The sequence below is a fragment of the Populus euphratica genome, unplaced genomic scaffold, assembly GCF_000495115.2.
Source record: "Populus euphratica unplaced genomic scaffold, PopEup_1.0 scaffold99.1, whole genome shotgun sequence".
NCBI lineage: Eukaryota > Viridiplantae > Streptophyta > Magnoliopsida > Malpighiales > Salicaceae > Populus > Populus euphratica.
In genome coordinates this window covers 325,863-351,020 of record NW_011499902.1, presented here as the reverse complement: position 1 = coordinate 351,020, position 25,158 = coordinate 325,863, and the positions used below count along the sequence as shown (strand labels likewise).

General features: G+C 29.2%; 1 protein-coding gene across 1 annotated transcript; it reads left to right on the top strand.

Moving 5' to 3' along the window:
* The first annotated feature begins 9,180 nt into the window (after nucleotides 1-9,180).
* LOC105132994 (uncharacterized) lies at nucleotides 9,181-11,228 on the top strand. Its single transcript, XM_011036761.1, has 4 exons — nucleotides 9,181-9,290; nucleotides 9,821-10,023; nucleotides 10,130-10,193; nucleotides 10,488-11,228. Exons 1-4 carry the CDS (start codon nucleotides 9,198-9,200, stop codon nucleotides 10,794-10,796), a joined length of 669 nt encoding a protein of 222 aa, XP_011035063.1. The 5' UTR covers nucleotides 9,181-9,197; the 3' UTR covers nucleotides 10,797-11,228.
* The last annotated feature ends 13,930 nt before the right edge of the window (nucleotides 11,229-25,158 follow it).

Sequence of the window (25,158 nt, the reverse complement as noted above, 5' to 3'; positions counted from 1 at the left end):
AAAGAGATCAAAGAATCTTTTTCTGACCCGTTCAAGGAATCTTTCAAGATTGAAATCTAAAATGTCAAGAAAAAAATCAATCCCTTCAAATTACATTTCTCACCATGGCGATGTAATTAATTCAGAAATGATCAATTGGCGGTGGCTCGAGATCTTAATCGATCAAGATATTATTTTAATAAATAAAAAAAATACTACTGAACCTGGATATTTCTGTCATTGCCTTCAGATTTGCATAGAGATTCACCAATCACGCTCGAAAAGCTGTTCACACGAAAATAAAATAAAATCGCCTGGCGAACAGCCCCACGAACGTGGTGCACGTGCTTACTTTAATACCCTCGAAGCAGAGTCTTCAGTCACGAGCAGCACACGTGTCTCCATCAGAGCAGGGAAGTCAAAGTACTAGACAAGCTGAAAACGGGACCCATCTGGCAAGCTGGCATTTTTACACGGTTCCTCATTTTCCGGTGCGTAAATGACGCCCGCGCAAACAAGCACACGACACGCCGTGTCTCTACTCTCTGCTCTCTGCCCTCTCCTAGTCTCTGTCTGTCTTTTCCCAGAAAATATAATAATTTTGTGGACCCAACTGAGGTTTCCTAGAAAAGTCAAAGTGAGAGAGTGAGTCCTTTGATTGAGTTCATGGGAGCCAGCTTGACTAGGACTAAGATCCAGTTGGGCTACTCATTATTCCCTCATGTGATTTTGTCCAAGCTCAAATCATGCATGGTTTCCCTTTCCCTTTTCCTTTTATTTTTTTTTTAAGAACGCACGCTTCAATCATACAAGGAATGTGCAACCATAATGGTAATATCATCTTTTATACTATACTTCTAAAACCCATATCAATAATAAATATTATTTAGAATTAAGATTATGAACAAATTAATTTGAATTAATTTATTTTAAAAAAATAAAATTTTTTATTAATTCATCTCGATTCAGGTTTTAAATCTATAAATTAATAAGATGATCTCTTAATTAATTTGAATTAAGTTTAAAAAATATAATTTATATAAACTTAAAGATGAAAATAATAAGATTTGAATGGATTTTATTGAAAATAAATGTCACTAATGACAATGGAGTTCAAACTAAGCTAAATGATTTCGCAAACGATAATGATTTCATGATGTATTTTAACCTTTGATAGCAAGGATGAAGAGCTCATTAATTTCCCTTGGTTTGTCAAGAAAGACAATGCTGGTGAGAAGTTAGGAATCTTTCAAATACATTTCCTTCTAGATGTTGGAGTAAAAGTAATTACATTGAATTAGCTTCTAATCTAATTTGTGATGGACAAGTTCTTCAACCACTTTTTACATTTCACTGGCATACAAAGCAGGGTTTGAAAACGTTGTTAAAATTATATTTTTTAAAATTTAATTAATTTATTTAAAATTATTTTTTTAATTTTTCAATTATTTTAAATATATTTTTATTAAAAAAACACATTAAATTATAATCATTACTGCATTCTCAAACTATGTCTGTAAATCAAATTTCCAAATCAAATGAAAGGGTTGCCTTCATTGACAAATTTATTAGTAACCGGTTCATGGTTGGTGTCTTACTTGCAAGACATTAAAACTCTTTGAAAGTTCAAAGCAAACGCCGTACTTGTTTTCTCACCCCCTTGGAGAAAAACAAAAGGCACCGTTTAATTTCAAGCCAACCTTTCAAACCATAATAAAAAGAATGGTCAGATTAACAGTGTTTTTAAAAGTGCTTGTTAGGTACCACTAAATATTCTTAATTGATCACAATAATCTGATTTTTATTTAGATTTATTATATATATATTTAAAAATGTTATTGTGTAAATAACATCTCTAATAAATATTATTGATTTTTGTTTGAATATTTATTTTCTTATAACATAAATTAACAATAAATAAAATTTAAAAAATATGTTCTTATGGTACTTAATGTTATCTTTAAAGGCACGCTTTAGTATATCTTTTTATAAAATAAATTTATTTTTTGATATTAGTATATTACAACGATTAAAAAATAGTAAAATAATTAATTTAAAATAAAAAAAATTAAATTTCAATAAAAAAAAATAGGATAAAACTCACTCTTATCTACCTATGTTCAAAATCAAATCTTTTTTTTATCCTCTTTTTCTTCCTTTATTTTTGAATTCAGGATGGAACGTTGGAAAAAAAGAAAAAGGAAGAAACAAATGCATAAAAATTTGGCTTCCAAGGTAGACACTTGCATATATCAATAAATAACATAAGGTGGCTTATGGTTTTAGGAAAACCTCGGTTGTTAAGCACACCTATTTTGAGTACGATTTTTCCAATTAATGGCATGGCATTAACAAAATGTATTGATAATAATATAGATAACATTGTGATAAAGTCAGGAAAAACTTCTAATTAAATTTGAATATTTTCTTGCCTGGTGCATTAAGCTTTGAAGATTTCTTTTTAGGTTAGGCCCGAGACTCATGAATTTCTGTAAAATAAGTTTCCTCTTAAAACATAAATTATTCTCTAATACTAAACACGAAAAGAAAAAATTAAAAATATAATGTAATAAGGAAATAAATTGAAGTATAGTATATTATTATGTGTAAATATAAAATTGATAAAAAAAATCATCTTTTTAATACCCAGAAATCCTCAATAATTATAGACTTTTAAATCCTGAATGATAATAAAGATGAGAATTGCAGATATACAGGGAGAATAAATCGACAAGCTTGTTATGCCGATTATTGTACCAGTAGAAATAGAGTTACAAACCTATAATAAAGATTATGGTTATGTGTTCTCCCTGAAGTTATCATGTCAAATTGTTTATTTTATTGTTAACTATTGTGTGGTTTATCTTATAATATGGACAATAAAAGGTGTCTATGTTGTCGATCATAAATGATGGCACTTATATCGAGCAATAAAGCAGTTCCTGTAACAAGGAGTAGGGTGACACCCATGACATTGAGGGGGTTAACTCTGTCAACATGAGAATTCAGGTAGACGTAGATGGATTGGGGGTCACTTTTGGTAAGTTTTGGATCTCATAAGTATGGACCCTAAGGGCTTTTTTTTTTTCGTCTTTGTTACTTCCCTTTACCATTCTCTCTCTTCTCCTCCTATCATTCTCACCCCTTCTGGCTCAGTTAGGCCTTTCTCATCTCCTTTTTTTATTCTCTTTTCCTCATTTCCTGCTCACTCTTCTGAGTTCAGTTGGGCCTTGCTTCTTACTTCCTCTTTTCTTTTTTTTTTCTTTTTCTTCTTTTTTCTTTTAGTTTTGATTGGGCCTAGCAAGTTCGATTGGGCCACTAATTTTCCTCTTTTTCTTGGCTCAGGTTCGATTAAGCTAGCCCACTTCTTCTCTTTCTCTCATTTCCTCCTTTCATTCTTTATTATTTCTCGAGATAGGTATTGGATTTCTCAAAAAACATTGATGTAATAGAAATGATAGTTTTTTAAAAAATTAAGAGTCTAATGGATCTCGTTAGATAATCTAGAGTCGTTTAAGGTTTGAATGAAGATTATTTAGAGATCAATTTTTTGGTTTGATCAACTTTTTCAAGGATGAGTTATTGCAAACCAAAAGTCATCTAAAAGTCAGACCTCTAATGGTAATCCATATAAATCACTATTAAGAAATCTCATAAAACCTTATTTTTTTAAAAAAATAAATTATTGTGTATTTGATTGATAGCTCTCTCTTCTATATTTTCACATATTTCTTTACACCGTATGTTTTGTGATATCTATACAACTTTCATAAAAATATGAGGTATAATATTCTAATTATAGAGAAAACCTAATAACCATATAAATAATAAAATATCAATTTTCCCCTAAATAGTATCACATATATCATTTCAAGATAATTTTAGAAATTTATTCAATTAGATTCCTACTTTATTTTTATAGGTCTAGAAGTGTAATCCATATATTAATTAAATTGTAGTCCTCAATTTTAAAATTAATTTATAATCAAGTCACACTTGATCAATCATTCCAGTTTAATTTATGATGAATGGTTCTTAATATGTGTGACCCATTAAGTTCTTTAATATGTTGGTCTAAATATAAATCACAATCCTAAATAAAATAACATTAAAGAAATTAAATAATTTGACTAATTATCAATTCAATAAATTGATTGATTTATATTTAAAGATCAAATGCACTATCTAACATATAACTCTTTATTGATTCTAAAAGCTGGATTCTTTAATCCCGCCAACAACTCGTGTCTAATTCCATATAAAAAGATGTAGGAGCTTTTTATGAGTAAAAATCAATTCTTTAACATAATATCAAGGATTTTTTTATGTTCGTTTTAATTCTCAATGACTTTATTACAAAGAAATTAAAAAATGGTTGGAAATGTAGGGTAATCTAACCACTAGAATTTGTTTATTTTGAATTAAGATAGCTATTGAATATGTTATATGATTTACTCTAATAAATTTTTTTGGTTTTTTTCCTTATAATAAACAAAATTAAATGAATTGAAGTTAATTTGTAAACCCCAATTGGTGTTTATGGTATGCCTCAACGAGGTGGGAGAAAAAAAATACATGGATGATGATTAACAATGTTGATCATTTTAAATTGATAATACATATAGGAAACTTTCACTTTTTAAATTCTATCACATTTACAATATTTGTTTATGTTACTAGTTCTGGAATCAAACAATATGTGAGCAATGAGAAGATTGTAAATTTAATAATATTTGATGTATTTTCATGTAAAAAAATATTTAAAAAGCAACATCAATCATAATCTCAAACTCTATCTTACACAAACCCTTTTCATATTACAAACTCTTATTATAACATTACTCATAGAGAATAACGAGTTTTGAGTATTGTTGATGATCGATAATTTATGATATTTGAGATAGAAAATATACTTTTAATCATAATGTCTAAACTCAATTAAGCCTGTATGGATTGACTAAAAAAACCCAAGACTCAATGCTTGACCCGAATCATGTTTCTAATTAAGCCGAATAAGATAATAACCTAGTTAAATTTGATTGATCTAACTGAGTATTTAGTGATCGAATTAACCTAACCAGCCTAACCAAATCATCACCAAATAAATTAGGAGAAAAAACAACAACATTGTTTTAGTAGAAATAATTGACTTAATAACCATGAGTTGATCTAATAATTTAGTAATCGAGACTCTATCTTAGTCAATCAAGATCTATCAAGTATGATCCTAACTTTTTTCGCACAAGATAAAAATAAAATAATTAACTCTTAACAAGTGTTAATACAATATACATTTCATAAAAACTCTTTTTCACACCATGAAATCATCCAAAGAATATGAAAAAATAGTCAAAATATCAACTAATACAACATGTTTTTCATTCAATATATAAACACTAGATTATTGAGTCATGTTATGTTGCGGGTCCAGTAAATTATTTCTTAAATGTTGTCAATGTTTTTAATTTTTTTTCTAGTGGATAAAAAATTAAATTGTGTAGGAATGATCTAAACTGACTCTCTTGATTTTATATGTTTGAAAGCAACCTGGACAACCCATAAAAATATAGTTTGATTTAGAAAAAAATTCAAGATGATATTTTTTTTTAATATTAAGATAAAAATATATTAGATTGACTTAGATCATCCCGAGTTAACATGTTAAATTCATGACCTGGTTTATAAGACTATGATAAATATATAGAAAAAAAATCAAAATAAATTATGAAGTCTAATTCTTAATCAACCAAATGTTGAAGGATAAAATTATAAAAAAATCAATTGAAAAAAGGACTTAAAAAAATGAGCCAATTTAACTATCAAACTCATGACTCGGGTCATAAGATTAACCCAATTGAAGAAAAATAAAAATAAATTATGAATTTTAATTCTTAAACAATTTAATATTAAAGGATGAGATTAAAAAAGAAAAGAAATTAATTAAAAAAATAACATAAAAAATTACTCAAGTTAATCCACCAAACCTATGACCTGAGTCATGACAACATAGGTCAAGAGATGAAGATAACCTTGTATATTTTTTTTAAAAAAGATCTGATTTAACCTGTCAAATCCTTGACTCTGGTTATGAGATTAAGACAAACCCATTGATAAAAAATAAAAATAAATTATAAAGTTCAATCCCTAATTGACCTTGCCAGACCCATTATTGAATAATGAAATTTATAAAAAATCTAATTAAAAAATTACATAACAATGAATCAAATTAGCCTACGTTAATCCATTAAACACTATTTTTAGGTTACGAGGTTAGGATAACATAATAAAAAACAAACCCATAGAAATCATGAAACCCAATTCTAAATGAAACAAAATATTAAATGATAAAATAGAGAAAATCAACTAAAAAAATAAAAAACTAGTCAACTGGGCGAATCAGTAAACTCGTGCCATAGATCATGAGACAGAAACAATCCAATAAAAAAAAATCAAATTTGAAGGACTCATGATCTGAGTTTTGAGATCAATATAATTTTTTAGAAAAAAAAACTCAATTTAACTAGGGTTAAAATGACAAAACACATGCCTATGATAATAAAACTAAGATATCCCCATAAAAAAACATATGAAAATAGATTATCAAGCTTAATTCCAAACTGACCCAATATTGATTGATAAAATTAGAAAAAGTTTCAATTAAAAAACACAAAAACTAACCTCAGTCATCTCAGGTTAACTAGTTAAGCAATATTTTGGGTAATGAGGTTAGAATAACCAAATAGAAACAAAATAAAATAAATCATGAAGCCTAAATTCCAATTAATCCAATAAAAAAGATGAAATTAAAAAAAAAATCATTAAGAAGAAAAAAACCAAAGTCAATTAGGTTAACCTACTAAACCTATGATCTGTGTCATGAGAGTGAGATAACTCGATAAAAAAATAAATCTAATATTAAAGAATAAAATGAAAAAAAAAAACATTGATTGAAATAAAAAAACAAAGCAATTATGTAAATAAAAGTCAAAGTAGGGTTTTCATTACTTATTGTTATAGTAAAACCCCACATATTCTAGTGTATTGTACTAGTTTATTGGCTTGCATTTCGTCACAGGTCAGACTATTTTTTTTTTAAATGTAAAAAAATGTTAAGATCATGAAGAATCTTTTAATAAATTATTAAACCTAATCTAGCGAGTTAATCTTAAAACCTCCTTACTCAGATCCTTGTCTAACTCAAGTTTTCAATTAAACAACAAGATAGCTAGCTTGACTTAAATTGATCAATTTTATGGGTTCAAATGTAACCTTGATGATTGGTAAAAACATGACTTAGATTTCAAAAAAAACTTTAAGATAATGACTTATTTTTTTTTAAAAAAAATCTTGAAACAATGATAAGTTAAATTGACTTTGTTCCTCCCATCACTCGTGTCATGATTTTGGGTTTAATAATTTTTTATAAATTTTTTTATTTAATTACATGATAAAAATAGATACTCATATAATTGAATATTAACATAAAAATAGACATTTATTTGAGAATAATAACCCTATAGAAAGCAAACAAAAATAAATAATACAATTTATTTCCTAAACAGTCCAATATTAAAGGATAAAATAAATAAATAAAAAAAACATAACTAATAGATGGGTAAAATCATCAAACTTATGATCGAGTAACCCGAGGTAATACATCAAACCTATAAATCAATTTATGGACTTCATTAAGATTATAATTTGTTTTTTTTCAAAAACTATTTTTTATTTAACTCTATAATAACAAAAATAGATTATCGCAAAATCAAATACCAACTCAATTCTAAGTTTTTTTGTGACCACAATAACTTTATAGGAAGTGAAACGAAACCATTATGAAATTGAATTTCCAATTAACCCAATATCTAAGGATGAAATAAAAAAAATAATTAAAAAAAAGTTAAACATGTTAAACATGCAAATCAGGTTAACCAGTCAAACTAGTGAATAGGTTTATGGACTTTATAAAGTTTAATAACATGATTTTTCTTTTAAACTATTTTTTCTAACTATTTGAGAAAAAAATTGATGATAAAAAAAATTTAAGTTCAATTAAAAAAATAAAAAAGATACCCCTTCAAACTCATAAATTAGAGTAATCGGGTTACCTTGACAAATCAACAATCCACACTAACCATATAAAAATCCAAAATAAAAGGAAATAAATTATAAAATTCAACTCTCAACTACTCCAATATTAAAAAATAAAATCAACAAAAATCTTAAAAATAGTATAACAAAAAAAAAACAAAAAAGAAGAAGAAAAAGATGACGAAGCAAAATACTATTATCTATGATGCAATGAGTGTGGATGCATAATAGTTTCCATATTTTTTAGTTTTTGTTACTTTATAAAATTTAATAGCATAACTTTTCTCAAAAACTATTTTTTTTAACTATATAAGAAAAAATAAATTATAAAAAAGTTAAATTAAATTAAAAAAAATGTGTTCTCATGACAAATCTGCAAAGCATGCTAACTCTATAAAAAAAGCAAAATAAGAAAATTTTTTTAACTATATAAGAAAAAATAAATTACAAAAAAGTTAAATTAAATTAAAAAAAAAGTGTTCTCATGACAAATGTGCAAAGTATGCTAACTCTATAAAAAAAGCAAAATAAAAAAACAAATTATGAAGTCAACTTCTAAACTACCTTAACATTTAAAAATTAAATTGACAAAAATAAATTTGAAAAAAAAACTTATAACAAAATTTTAACCAAAAAAATTAAAGAAAAAAATCATAAATTATTATTATAATTCACAATGCAATTAAAAAAAATATAAACTATAAAAAAACAAGTTTAATTGAAAAAATCTCTCGCAACATGTAGGTCATCATAATAAACTCATAAACTATGCTAACTCTTTAAAATAAAAAAATAAAAAAATAAATTATAAAAATAAATTTTTAATTATTCTAATATTTAAAAATAAAACAACAAAAATAATTATAACAAAAATTCAATACTAAATATATATCTAAAGGAAAAAAAAAAGCAAAATAATTTGTAATCTCTAGTGTACTATATATAATGAGTATAAATGAATAATAATTTGTACACTTTTAATTTTGTTAATTAATAATAATAACAAATCACCAATATAACCATTTCTCATTTTGACCCTAAGCATAGATTTTTATAGTAATTTTCTTACCAAGTCAGTCAGCCAGTCAGTAGACAACTTCCCTTTTTTTTTCCATTCTTCTATAAATATGCCATCCCCGCTCGGTTTCTTTCTCCTCCTCTCCTTCGTGGCAGGCGCCGTCTCTTTCTCTGTCTCTCTCTATACATATCCTCTGCTTCAGGTACTTCTCTCTCTACGTATATCCGTACGTATGTAAATACTTGCCTTTTTACGATTGCTAATAAGCAGATCTATCCTTGCTTGCTAATTGAAGTGTAGATCAGATCTGGTTTCGGTGGCTTCCTTCGCTGTTTTTATTTTTGAGCTGTTATTGATTTTTTTAAAAATAATTCAGGTACTCACTGTTTTTCGTTGGAAATTAAGCCTTGTTAATTTTTCAGTGTTTTAATGGGAGATAAGATGAGTTTTTTTGATTGTTTAAGACCTGATTCTGATGGATTTTGTTTTTAAAAGGCTTTCGTCTGGATCTGTAATTCCTTCTGTTTGGTTGCTGAGAAAGTTGAGGAATATTAAAGAATTCGAAACAGATTTGAATATTTCCACCTTTTTTTAGCTTTATTTGTGTTGTCAATTTGATTTTAAATATTTTTTTCGTGATTTAATGTGGTGTTCTTTGTTTTAATTAGATCAGAGTGATTTATTTTATAGTAAGTACTTGATTTCTAAGATTTATTTCTTGAAAATGGACAGTCGTTCTACTGCTGTGAATATATTGTTACAAATTTGAAGATGATGAATCAAATCAGTCTTCAGCAGAACGCCATTACTTGTTGTGATGAGAGAAGAGGTTTGGTTTCAATTTCTGATTCCAAGGGTCTTGTTGTGTGTCCAAAGCCTCGGCGAGTAGGAATTCTGACTAATAATCCCATTAGGCCTTTGAGATGGCCCGTGAGGTATGTAGTTTTTGGTGATTTCTGCTTTTTTTTTTTAAATTAGGTTTATTCAGTTGTTTTGCGACCCAGGATGATTTTAATGTGTGGGAATTGTTTTTAATGACAGCCATCAAGCCGAAGTGGGTGATTGGAAAGCTGGGGCGGAGCTTCTGGACATTATTCTCATGAAGGTAAACTGGTGTTGTCCTTTTTGTGTGGAAGTTAGGAAGACATTTGTGTAGTAGAAGTTGATAATTTTGACGTATGCTTATGATGTTGTTGATGCATAATCCTTTATTTGGGAGGCATCTGAACTCAATTTCTTTTCCTTTTGGTGAGGGTGCTTTGCTATTTTGGTTGTTTAATTTGATTATGTTGATCTTGTTTGCTGGTCATTCAACATTTTTATAAATGGAGAGGAATCTGGAGGCTGTATTTCATGTTATGGGTTTGTTTTGACTTGACTATGATCTTGGTGTTAACAGGAGGGTCATGAGCCAGATCATTCTGCTACCCAGGTGGTCTCATCGCCACCTCCATTTTTTTGTGGGTCTCCTCCATCCAGAGTAGGCAACCCATTAATTCAAGATGCTAGATTTGGGGATGATAAAATCACTCCAATGTCACCATTGTCCATTCCATCTCCTTCAGGTTTATCGTCTCCATCATCATCTGCACGGAAAGGAGGGTGTGCAAGAATGAAGTTTGGGCTTAAGCCAGCCATGGTTAGAGTAGAAGGATTTGATTGCCTCAACAGGGATCGCCAAAATTCCAGCATCCCTGCTGTGGCTTAGAACTCGCAAAATCAAGTGTATATAGAAGGGAGCTAAATCGCAACCAGAGTCACAGACACAGCCAGATTTAACAAGAGGAGTTTTGAATCGTTTTGCCGGGAGTCTTGAGAAATGCCCGTAGTAGTGTATATATGATATATGTTTTCTCCGGTGATCATTGCTGATATCTTGTAAGTAGTTTGATTGATTGAACAAAGAAGAGAGGTCAAAACCTTGCGTTCTTGAGCAAGGTTTTGAGAGCATAGCTCATTGTAATATAAGGTAAGGTGGGCTAGTATTGGGAGGAGCGTTCGATTTCTTTTGATGATCACCATGAAAAAAGATCCTGTATAGAGCCAATCGGTGATTGAATTTTGATCATTTACTCGGTGATTGTATAATGGTAATTGTCAATGAATTGGTCAGCGCCTGGACGCTTATCTCTTCCTCCTAACAACTTAAAAGCTGCTTCTAATTTTTTTATGTCAAGTATATTCTGGGGTAAAAGCAAGCTAGATGTTTTGCTTCCTTCCTTGGAGCTCCCATGGTCACGGGTCTTTCGAAGATAAATCAAGCTGGGCATGTAATCTTGTTCCAGTTTATAACCATCGTCAAGCTGGTGACCTCTTCAGCATCAAGTTCAGGTTTTGCATATGCTTGAAAAGAATTAAATGCTTGTGGAGCCAGGTAGGCATAACTCCTGCATAACTCCTTCCTAATGCAAGTATATGGCAGGTTTGTTGGTCGATGTGGATCGATTGCTGTTGCTCGGGGGCTGTACATTTAACTATCATTTCAACCACCTGCCTAAAAGCCACAAATTTGGGTTTGCCCAGTCGCTGATTATTATCCCATCAAAAGTTGAACTCATTAATCCTTCCAATACTTATCCTAAGGGTCTGAGTTCCAATACTATCCTAAGTGTCTGGGAATCATGTTTTAAAAAAATTTAAATTTTTTATTTAAAATTATTATTTTTATATATTTAAATTATTTTGATGGATTAATATTAAAAATTATTTTTAAAAAAAATTATTTTGATATATTTCTTAAAAAAAAAACTTTGAATCATAACTGTTATTATATTTTGATATATTTCTTATTATATTTTCAATTATCCACCCATCAAATTCACAATGGATTTTAACCTTTTATTTTTCTTCCATGCATTCATTTAAGTTAGTTGTTAAATGCGGATGGAGGACTTGTCCGAAATGAGCCTCGTTTAATTCATTAAATTATTGGGTTAATCTATAACAAGTCAACTCGATTAGTATTTTTTTTCCAATAATTTTCTTAGTGTTGACTTGATCAAGTTTGGATAATATTTATATAAGTTAATCAAATCATTAAAAACCCGACCAAGTCAACCATATATTATCAAATCAATATCTTTTTCAATTCAATTTAAAAGCTAATCCAAATCAAGTTACTAGTTCAAGAAATGTTTAAGTATAACTATAATTATGGTTGAAAAAAATAAAACATGAAAATTGTAATGAAAAAAATTATGAATAATTTTTTTTATTTTAATTAACAAATGAATAATTGAATAGAATTTTAAAACAAGACATCATTTTTAGATATTGAAGGATGTAGTAAAATAAACTAATTTTTTCAAGCTCTTATATGGGTTGATATGAAGCCCACATCCAGGTTCTTTTAGTTTCTCTCTATGACCATCTATCTTCAAAGTTGATCGAAATCATTTTTCAAGGTTTTTTTTTTCTTGGTTTATGGGAGCATCTAAGCCTACCTTTAAAGCTTAAATTACACAATTTGGTTTCTTTAAAGATTTGTATGTAAACATCATTTTTTTTTCATGATAAGTTAAATTCATTTTAATCTCATTTTGTTTGTGCTTTGATAGATGTTCTTTTCCATAATTTACTGTTTATATAAAACATGATATGTTGGAAATTAAGTTTTTGCAATGCCCTAATCTTTTTCTTCCCAAAACCTTTTTTTTTGCTCAATGTTGTGTTTATCTTAGGCTTTGTTAGTTTCAAACACTAAAAATGATGGGGTGGATTCACTAGGTAAATAATCTTTTATTGTGGTCTTGATCATGTATCTTGAATTGATTTTGGATCTGTGAGCTTTATGACATGATATTAGTTGTTATGCATTTGGCATCTGATTTGTGAAGAAACTCATTATGATTTGCGAAGAAACTCATTATGATTTGCAATCTTCTTCATTCTATGTTATGATATGAAATATTGCTCACTTTTAATGTAATTTTTAAAGAAATATATAGCCATTGTAGCAAGAATGGTTGATATCTCGTTCTCATTATGGTATTGTTTATGAAGGCATGTTTTATTGAAGTAAAATGAAGCATAATTGAAAAGTGTTAGTATAAATCAAATTCGTGTTGTTCTTACATTTTAGTTTAACTGTCACTTCTAATTCAATTTCTTATAGTATATGAATTAAACGGTGGCTAGTTTAGTGATTAAGTTATCGAAGATTGTTAAAAGTGTAACGATGGTAGGTTATAATTTTATTGTTTTAATACCTTTTTCCATCTCTGTGTTGTTTTTATATCATGTTTAGTTTGTTTCAGGCACTAAAAAAAAAATCATATTATTGTAATCTCTTGGGGTGGTCTTGATTATGTATCTTAAATTAATTTACAATTTAGGAGCAGGAGCATTATAGCATCCCATTAATTGTTTGCTTGTGTGTTTAACAACTTATTTATTAAAAGGGAATTGTATCTATAGTGTAATTTTTAAAGAATTCTAAAATAGAATGAGTAGGTAAAGTTTTTCTTCTTTTCATGATGTGATATGAAATTTTTTTGACTTCTAATGCAAGTATAAAAAATATACAGCCATTATAGTGAGAATGGCTCATATCTCCTTATAATCACAGTATTTATAAAGTTTTTCTTCTTTCCGTGATGTGATATGAAATTTTTATGACTTCTAATGCAAGTATAAAAAATATACAGCCATTATAATGAGAATGACTCATATCTCCTTATAATCACAGTATCTATATCGTATCATTAATGGTAGTGCGTTCCATTGAAGTATAGAGAAGCATAAATGGAAAATGGTAGTTTGTGTTGGATTGGTTTTATGTCTTTAAATTTTGATTTAATTGTTACTTTTAATCTGATTTCTTGTCTTATATGAATCAAGCCATGGACTTTTAGTGATTAATTTATCAACGATTGTTAAAGGAGTAGTATTGGAGGATAAAAAAATATCATTTAAAGATCAAATTTTACTTACTTCTTCATTTGTCGCCATATTTTATTGAACAAATTGTTTTACCACTTGCTTCTTCTTTTAATTACAGTTTTTTAATAACAGCTTCTCATCAGCGTGTTGTTGGTCATTGCTAATGTGCTCACAAATGACATCAATGTTTTTCTATGCATTAATAAATGGTTAATCATCATGTTAAATGTCCATTATAGTATTTAGATTGAATTGTGTCGCAGGTTTTCCATGATAATTGACTCTAGCAATTGCTGGTCATCAATATATATTTTAGTTTCTCAATTTGTCTGGTCTGGGTAGTTTATTTTCTATACCATTAAAACGCCATTGTGTTTGAATTCCTATAAGATTTAGTTGTCTTAAACATTGTTGCTTAGTCTAAACTAGCAAATTCTACTTAAAGTTTAACTAGCTATTCATTTCTTAAAATTTTGCAATTTCTAGTTAATATTGTTTCTTAATCACTATTGTTTATCTTTTCCTTTTATACATGGTATGTACTAATCAGCTTTTGTAATGATAATTTGTTTCAAGTACCAATGATTCATGTTTTATGTGATGTTTATGTGTTCTTTTATTAGTGAAGGAAAAACAATGTAATTTTGCTGCATCCATTCAATTACACTTTCATTTTATTGACTTTTTGAAGTTAATTGATTTAGTTTAAGTGTCAAGCTCCACAATTAATATTATGGATTTATTAAGCTTTATGGAGAAAGAAATCTCAATATTAGAATTATGGTATTGTAATTCAGATTTTGAAAAATGTTAGTTAATACATTTACACCTCTTCTCAATTCAATACACAATTAAATACACAATTGCATATATGATGCATGTAGTGTGTAAGATGCTAATTGTGCACAATGGTGAATTCCACATATATGATGCATGTAGTGTGTAAGATGCTAATTATGCACAACACTCTATTGAGTTTAGAAGAAGCAATGATGAATTCCATATTGTAATATGCAATTAATTATTTATGGTATTTTATGATTAATCTAAGAGAAATTGTCAATTAGTGTATGCTTTAGAAAATTCCAAAGCAGAATGGGTAGACATGGATTTACTTCTATCCATTATGTGATACGAAATATTGCCAAATTCTCGTGCAATTTATCAAAACTTTATAATCATAATCGTGAGAATAATTGATATCTCTTTGTCATTGAGTATCTATTGTATTGTTAATAGAGGCATTTTCTATTTCCATTTAAAACCCACTAGGGAGTTACTTGACAATTGGTTACTATATTATTGGTTTTCCATTATATGAATATTTTAAATCATGGTTAGCTCAACATTTTATATGATAATATAATTTTTAAAACTAGATGTATTTGTATTGTGTTTTCATTTCAGATTGTTTTACTGTATGTTTAATGTCTTGATCATAAATATTAGGCTAGTATAAAAAAAATTTTGTAGGCTGAAAGTCTTTACTTCTTATCAGTTCATTATCAAGGGGTGTGTAGAAAAAAGAGTTTGTAAGGTGGGAGAGGATTTTTTTTATGTTTGGAAGGCTTGTCTTGCTACCAATGAGTATGGAGTTCTTTTGATCTAAACTTAAAAGATTAGTATTTTGATTGTTGACATACGGAAACTTCTTATATAGTTTGCTTTAGTAGTTTATAAAAACAAAGTACAAAAGAGTAATTAAATACATTGCTCATGAAGAAGAAAAATATGACCAACATAATAAGGTAAGGAGTTCATTAATTTATTTTCCCCGTAAAGATTTCTTTTCATGTTTTGTTCTCTATAGAGTGGGTATAATGTCTTACCGGTATGCTTATATAGATTATAGTAGTTGAGTAATCTAAAATGATTTTGTTAGGCTTGTTATCTTTAAATCTCAAGTTAACATCTGAAAATATACATACATAACATTCTTTGGTTTATGAACATAGATAGCATTAACTTTTTTGGTTGACTGTTTATTCATGTTGACTTGTCATACTAGGATATTTTTACTTAGATATAAAATCATGAAGCACATTCACAAAACACACAAGCCAACGTATTTTCTATATATGTGGATGGTTCATAGAGAAATGGATTGGGCATATTACTTTAGATTGAGGCTCCATTTATTTTTCTACCGAAGCAATATTTTGATAAATAGTTATTTATAGGAAGAGGTTTCAATGTTATTTTCTAGTGTTGTGCATACAAGAAAAATTTATTGTAAAATAGTTGATGGTTGTTGCCATATATTGTTGGTGACCAAAAGGTTGGGATAGTTTTCATTCGTGAGGTTTTTAGTGGTGTTAGCTTATGGCCTATGGTCACTACTAGTGATTGCCAACAATGTTCATATGCGGGAATCAATCTCGAGAGCTTAAGGAATGTCCAATATTAATCTATTGTTTTACTACTAGATGTTTCACATGGTTGTTAACCATGTTAAATAGTCTATTATAATAGTTGCGGGAATCAATTCCTAGAGCTTGAGGAAGGTTTTGTATTACCCTAATGTTTTACTACTAGGTGTTTTGCTTGGTTAACCATGTTAACTAGTACACTATAATAGTTTGATGGTATTGTAGTTCTTTTTTATTTGGTGGTATAGATTGTGATTTTCTTTAATTACTTTATTATGATTATTAGCAGTAGCTAGAGTGATATAAAACTATTCTTGAAACCTTATTAAATAGCATAAGTATTTAGGTAGAGATGCTTCTTTAGCATGATACTAAAGCCTTGATAACCAAGCATTTAGAAGTTCGAATCTCATCATTCTCATTCAAGTTTCAAACCTAAAAACCTTTTATTTGAGAAAATGTATTAAAGAGTAAAATAAAACTATTTTGGAGCATCAGCTAATAACATCATGCAAAATGACACATCCATATAATAGTCTAGGACTTGGGTGCCTGGTTGTATTAACGTTTATCAGCTTGTTGTTCTAGCATATCATAGGGAGGTTTTCTTATGAAGTAATGAGTTTAACAGGTAACCCAAGGATGAATTGGTGGATATGCCTTTTTATGACACCAATTTTAGTTGACATGTTTTCTTGTGTTGCATCAAATACAGAAAATATTTCTTGTATGTTGTTTTCCATGTGAAAGAAAGGGTTGAGATTCCTGGTGATTCATTATGTAGGAGCTGATCAAAATCCAAAGTCGATGTTTGGTTATTGTTTTGATGAGCACCTTGCCATTAGTTTTTTATAGGAAGGATGAGGCTAGATTTTTTATAGTTTTCGAAGAATCTTGGTCTTATAATGCTTTTTTTCCAAACACTTTCTTCCTGTTTTTTTTTTCTTTTTTCAAAAATGGTTTTTATCTTTCTCAAACAAATATGATATTTCCAAAATACATAGCTTAATGACTGGAAGTTTTTAAAAATGAGATGTAATTTGAAGAATCAAAAGAAGGAAAAGCTACCTCAGTGAAGACTAAATGGATTTTAGCAAGGAAAACAATCAATTGCTCTGAAAATGGCTTGCAGAGAAATCTATTTAATTTTTTTGGGAATCAATAAAGTCAACGGCCTTTTTCATTGCATTATTAACTAGTGATAAAATTTGTTCATTTTCTTTACCTTGTAAAATTTGATCAAGATGTTTTCTTATAAAGTCCATACCAGGAGGGATAATCCATGTGTATTTTAATTTCCACCCAGCCTCTTGTCGATAAGGTGTCGAGACTATATAATCTTGCTACTAAGTGATATTAAAGATGCAACCATCCCTGTTGGATTAGTTTCAATATTTCAGATGTTAATTCTAAGATTTGAATTCAAAATTTTAAAAAAAGGAGCAAAATTCCCTATATATTACAAATTATAATTACTAATTAAAATAAGCAAAATGCCTATAAAAATATTGTTCTTGCTCTTTATAACCAGCTGGTTTATCTCTCAATTATTCTCAATGGCTTTTGTACTTTGCTTTCCCTTAATCTTTAATAAAATTATGATCACTTTCATTAAAGAAAATCTCAATTATTCTTAACACTCACACGCTACCAGAAAATTGGGAAATAGAAATGGAAACACATAGAAAATATTTTTTATTGTGACGAACATAGTTTTAAGACTCGGCCCAGTCCAAGACTTGGGTCAATGGGTCGCTTAGGTCAATTTGTTTTTTTAAAAAATCAAAACGACATCATTTTATTAAAAAAGAAGTCAACGGGTTGTAACCGGGTTTTTTATTGGATTTTACCAGGTTAACCGGGTCATCGGGTCACACCGAGTTTTTCCTTCCTCTGTTTTTTCTTCAATCCAGCCCCGTTTTAGCCCCTGGTCAACTCACCAAGTCGAGCCAGGTTTTAAAATTATGGTGACAAAGAATTTCTATTGGCAATGTTCGATGTAAATAATGAAGGGTTGCATTTTTATTGGTAATTATCAATGGAATGTCCAACTACATAAAAATGAAAAATATGATAAAAAGTCCTTTCACAATTCCATTGGTAATTTTATATGTTATGATTTATTGATGGAATTGCCAATATAATATTTATGTTGGCAAATTTAAATATGTTAAAACCAAAAGTTCCTCCCCCTATTTTTTTTCTTCTTCTTCCTCTTCCCAAAAAAATACCTGCAACCCCCCCTCCATTTTCTCACAAAGCTAGCCACCCCAATGCACTAACATCGATCTACATCTATTAGTAGTGTCAATATTAATTGTTAGATTTTTCATGAAGTTTTGATACACAAAGTAAGCAAACCCACCCATTCTTTATAACCCATTTATATTTTAGGTTAATTTCTTGATTTGTTTATGGTTTTTATAGTTTGCTTTTATATTTAAGTGTTTTATAGCTCTTTTCTATAAAAATTTATTGTATTAATGTATGATTGTTCGTTTCAGATTCGAGCGAAATTAATTTGTTTCCATTTGATGAAATTAAGTTTGATTTTGTAACTTAAGTATGTTATAATTGATAAATGATGAGTTATTTTAATAGGTACCAATAATATTTTGTCAATTTTATTGTTAAGTTGAAAATTTATAAAAAAACTATTTTTTTATGGAATTGACAAAATCAATATTATTATATGTAGGCTTCATAATTAAGCAATGAATGATCATTCTTGGATTTATCAAAATTCATATGAAGACCTATACAAGGAAGATTATCTTTATGAGGTTGAATGTTTTATTAATTTTGTACTTTATAAATTGAAGAATATTAATGGAGGAGAAATTGGATATCCATGTGTGAATTGTAGGAATAAAAAGTTTCACAATACATGGGTTTGTGGATGATAATATTAATTTTTATAAGAGTGTGATAGTGGTTGCAATAAGAATAAATCATAATTATTCAAATGAAGGCTCATGTAACATCTTTTTAAATATAAAAAATAAAATATAAATGTAGTTAGGTTTTTATAACTTATGAAAGATTCTAATAAGTCATTATAGGATGAGTAAATTATCGGTGATTGCATAAGTGTTTACCATCAAGTTAGATTATAGTTCAAGTGAAGCTGATTATAATAGCATCATTAAATGGTTAAAAGTATGATACCTGAAAGGAATAGGTTGAAAGAAAACTTTTATATTGCAAAGTCCATTATGAAACATTTTTTTGTCTAAGATACTAAAAATCCGATATATATCCTGACTTTTACATGTTGTACTATAGTGGATATACAAATTTTTCCAAGTGAAAATCTTACTAGCATCCTTGATACAACCCAATAATGGTAAAGGAAGGAAACTTATTGCATACAAAAAAAGAGATACTTCTAAATCACTTTTAGGTTGCAAATGTTATTTATGTTTTCAAAGACTATTGGGCACATGCCATGATATCATTCACATGATGCGATGGATGGAGTAATGGTGCACCTTTATGATAGTGAAACTGAAAAGCAATTTAATAATTTGCATCTTCAGTTTTCAATGGAACCACAAAATGCATATCTTGGCTTTAAAATGTTTGGTGTTATTGTTGTTGTGTATTTAGATTGACTATGAGATTATGATATGTAAAATAAATTATAAAAAATAGTGATGGAATGATCAACAAACATGCAATTTTATCATAAAATTACAATATGTTTGAGAAATGGCGATGGAATTATCGATATAACTAAAAATAATTTTATCATAAAATTACAATATGTTTGATAATTAAATTAAATTTTCATTAGTGATTTTGTTGAAATATTAATATGCCGATTGAATCACCAATAAAAACTCTATCAATGATTATAGGTTAGAACTTGATCATCAACATTTCATCTTTGCTGCTAATTTTTATATAAAAAAAGTTCTCACCCCTCTTTCTCTCTCTGCCATCATCATCTTCCTCTCTCTCTCTCTCTTATCACCAACCAACTCCCACTCACCACTCAACTCCCCCTCTTTCTTTCTTTATCTTTTTAAAGGTAAGTCTCTCAATCTCTTATTTAATTGGACCCTCAATAATACAGTTATTATCGTATTATGTCATTGTAAGATTTTTTTTTTAGTATTGAATTAGTCCAAGTATGGATAACTCATTTTTAACTAGATCGGATACATGACTCCTATGTCTATTTTTTTTTTGAAAAAATCTTTAATTTTAAAGTTGATTTTTGTATTGGATGAAAATTTTAAAGGAAAAGGTATTAAAAGGGTAGAGATTTATAATTGATATATATGTTATTACGCAAACAACCAATTTAGTTTCATATATTGGATGACTTTTACAATAAAATTATTTTTGTTGTGTATGTAATTTTTTTTTTACAATTAATTTATTCAATTTTGTTTTTGGAATTCATTGACTTAATATTGTACTTTGCATGCATATTGTTTTCAATAAATTTGTTAAATTACATAAACATAATTGTAAAAAAAAAAAAGAGTAATGATATTCAACAACATTTAAAGTAGACAAATGATTATAAAAACATCTAAAATCTTTAAAATCTCAAGTATATTTAACAAATCTTTTTGTAATAGGTAACGTGATTTTTAAATATATAAAAAAACCTTAGTAGGCTCTGATAACGTCCACATATGAAAGAAATATAGACCAAGTCATATGACTGAGGATAACTAGAAGATGTTTCAAGAGTTTGTAACATCTAAAGAACTTTAAAGGTGAATGTGATTTGGATCGTGTAACCAAAATAAAGAAACATATGGTTCATTAAGGTTTGTTGAGCAAGCATACCGATGAAATGCTTCCATTTGTCAACCATTCAAAGTGTTTGGAAGAAAATTTAAATTATTTTTTTAATATGATATTTATTTTTTATACTTTTTTACAACTTAATTATTTTACAAAAATGATAGTTTGGATGCGGGCCTACTCCAATTGAGTTAAATAAGGAAACTTATATAAGAATGGCAGATAAAGAGAGAAGGGTGAAGAAGTTTGTAAATAACATTAACGCCTGCATTTGTTGTGCGTTTTTTTAAAAAATTCTTGTAATTTTAGTAAATAACATTAACGCCTGCATTTGTTGTATGTTTTTTTTTTAAATTCTTGTAATTTTTAAAAATAAATTAGTTATAATTGACCCCTATTTTTTATAGCAAACATATAACATTGCAATGTTTGAAAAACATGGAGAAGATAACTTCCATTTTTTTATGGTGATAGGAGGTTCAGAAGAGAGAAACAAATTGAGTTTACAGTCAAATCAACTTAATTATAACTCCAAGCTTTTCCTTTCATTTCCTTTTCTACCTGAAACCTTCATGATAAAGAACATCACACATTGAAATCAAACCAAATACACCATAAAGAGAGTGAGTTGTAGCAAACTTAAGCATCAGTATTGTCAACGTGGTCGTCACATACAAAACCATGTTTAATAACAACAAACAAGAATTATCAACCTTTTCCTTTTCCCTATCTACTCATTGCAGAAAAAAAAATGGAGATAAAAAAAAAATACAAAACCATTAACTAAACCAAGGAAAACACCCAAAGAAGTGGAAATGTCATAGTTAGCCACCCTTCTTGTTGGCTGGTGGAGAGTCCCTCATTTTGCATGGTAGATCTCCACGTGCCCTATGTGCATGGCCACGTATAGATGAACAAAAACAAATGCTAGCAGTCCCTTTAATTTCTTCTTTTGATTCTTTTCTATTTTTTTCTGCAAAGTCATTACTTTTTGTCTCTTGTTTCCTTTGATATTTAGAATACAAATCTTCTCCTCCCCTGATATATCATAGTTTAACTTGACTATGGAAGTATTATATATCAATAGATATCTTCTCCAGAAAAAAAATAAAGCCCTAATGGCCTATTTATATTCACACTCGCTTCACTAGCTAGTCACCATCAAAAGATCTTGCTCTTTTTTTTTCTCACCCTGTTTCTTCTCCTAAGCTCACAAAAATCTCTCTCGCTCTCTCAAAATGAAGAAAACAAGAGTGAGCGTTGTGTATGAAGGAAGGATTGGAAAGAGAAGCAAGGAAGAGAATGAGAATGACTTTAGGATAGCAAGAATACATGCAAGAGCTAGAAAAAATGGGCTGAGAGCAAAGAAGAATTGTTGCTTTGTGGTCACTGAAAGGCGGAGAATAGCTAGGTCCAACACCAAGAGAAAGGTGGAGGCTTCACCAAACACAGAAGCATGCATGTTGAAAGATCAAAACAAGACACTTAACAATGTTGAAGCCATTGAAATAATTGATGATGAGTCTATTATTGATGTTGCAGTCATCCTTGATCCTGATACTGTTGACCAAATGGTGGCTGAAACTATGAGAGGAGAGGTGATCGTGGAGGAAAATGAAGGGCCTGCGTAGTGGGAGGAGTACTGGGTAATGAGCTACAAAACCAATGAGAATCAAGCAATAAAGTGCTAGTGAAAGTGTTTGTTGGTGGAATGACTGAAGAGGAACTCTGATAGGATGACATATGGAACTTTAGAGATATGGATGATCATTTCGCAAAGGCCCAAAGAGCACAAGAACAGATCTAGGAAGCAAAAGAGCTAGGGTGAGGTTATATATACCTCACTTAGTAAGTAAGAAAAATGGTGTACGCATTAAATAATTAAGCCTACACAGCTACATGCATTACAGTGTATAATATCCTATGTATTTTCTGTTTATGTACCTAGTTTAATGTTTTACCTAGAGTCAGCTGGTGTCTTTTACTTGTAATTTCTACTGTATAACAACATTGAGTAATATAAATAATGTTGTCTGTAACCAATCTCTCCTTGTTATAGAATATATATTATATAGAAAATATTATAGGTGCTATGGTAGTGTTGTAATCTTTATCTTAATTATTGTATATTGCCCTACATATATAAATAGAAAAATATTGGCTAAATAAAAGGTTAAGCCTTCTAAGTATTCTCAACTTGATATCAAAGCCTTCTATCATAAGAACTCCTCTCTTAAGTATTCTCAACTTGATATCAAAGCCTTATATCATCAGAACTCCTCTCTCTCTCTCTCTACCACATGCAACCGATTTTTTTCTCTTCCTCTCCTAAATAGATTCTACTGCTATTGTCGCTGACTTTTCCCTCAACACCGGTGGTGAAGCCTAACCAGTCAACCATCTACAAACTGCTGCTAGTGGTGTTCTTCCACAACAACAGTAGCTTTCGCTTGTAGAACACACCAATGACTTTTCCTCATATGTTTTTATTGTTCCTCTCCATATTATAGGAACATAATCTCAAGAAAATAACAAGTACAGACTCTTCTCCTCCTCGAATAGCTGCTCATCAGCATCATATAATCCTCCGTCCTAGGCAACCAAAGACAGCACTGTCAACAACAACTACCACTGCTACTACTGCTTTCATCAATCGGGTAGCATCTTCTCCTACTCGTGAACCAATTGCTTTTATTGATGGTAATAGGTATGAGGCTTGACATAATGCTATTCACGAGGAAATTAAGGCCTTACGCATTATCAAAACTTGAACCTTAACACCTTTTCGTCCTTTAATGAATGTTTTTAGCTATATATAGAATTTAATGCAGAGTTGATGACAGCATTGAAAGGTATAAAACACGACTAGTTGCTAGAGGTTTCACTTAGAAAGAAGGTATTAATTACTCTGCAACCTTTAGTCCTGTTATTAAACAAACGACCATCAGATTAGTCTTTTCCATTATGGTTTTATGTGATTAGAAAATTCATTAACTTGATATCCTTAATACATTTCTCAATGAAGTTCTTAACAAAAAGATCTACATGAAACAACCTTTAAATTCTGTTAATTCTACTCTCCCCTCTCATATGTGTAGATTGCATAAGTTTCTATATCATTTAAAATAGGCTCCACAGGTTTGATACACTCGTCTGAATGACTTTATGCTATCAATCGGTTTTCACACCTCCAAGGTTAATACCTCATTATTTATCTTCTCTGTTGGTACTGGTATTTGTTATCTTATAGTCTATGTTGATGATACTCTATTTATAGGTGGCAACTCTCTTATGCTTAACACCTCATACTGTTAGTGAGCTCAAAATTCAAGCTTTGCAACTAGGTTATTATTTATTATTTTTTGTGTATTGAGGTTCAGTCTACTCGTATGGATCTTATGCTACGACAGCATAAATATACACTTGACATCCTCACTTGGGCTTGATATGATATCTTGCAAACTTGTTGATACTCTTATCTTTTTCTTTAAAGCTATCATACTATCAGATCCTTTGTTTTTTGATATTACATGTTTTCTTTAAATTGTAGGTGCCCTTCAATATCTCACTTTTATGATACCAGATATTTGTTTTATTGTTAATAGAGTCTATCAATTTATGCATGCTTCTACAAATTCTCATGAGGCTGTCGTTAAATGCATTTTGCATTATCTTAAAGGTACGATAACACATGGCATGCATGTTACTTGTAGTTTTTAAATGCATTTTGCATTATCTTAAGGGTACGATAACACATGGCCTACATGTTACTTGTAGTTGTTTTGTTGCATTGCAAGACATTACAGATGCAGATTGAGCAAGTAGTATTGATGATCGAAAATCGATGAGTGGTTATCTTCTTCTTTTGTTATCAAATGTTGATTTTATAGAAATCAAGTGAGCAGAGTATAATTGCTCGCTCCTCTACTAAAGCTAAGTACAAAACCTTAACAGATAGCACTAATGAGGTTATCTAACTTCAGTATTTATTAAAGGATCTTAAGATTTTATTTGTTTCTGCTCCTATCATTTGATATGATAATCTTGGTGCTACTT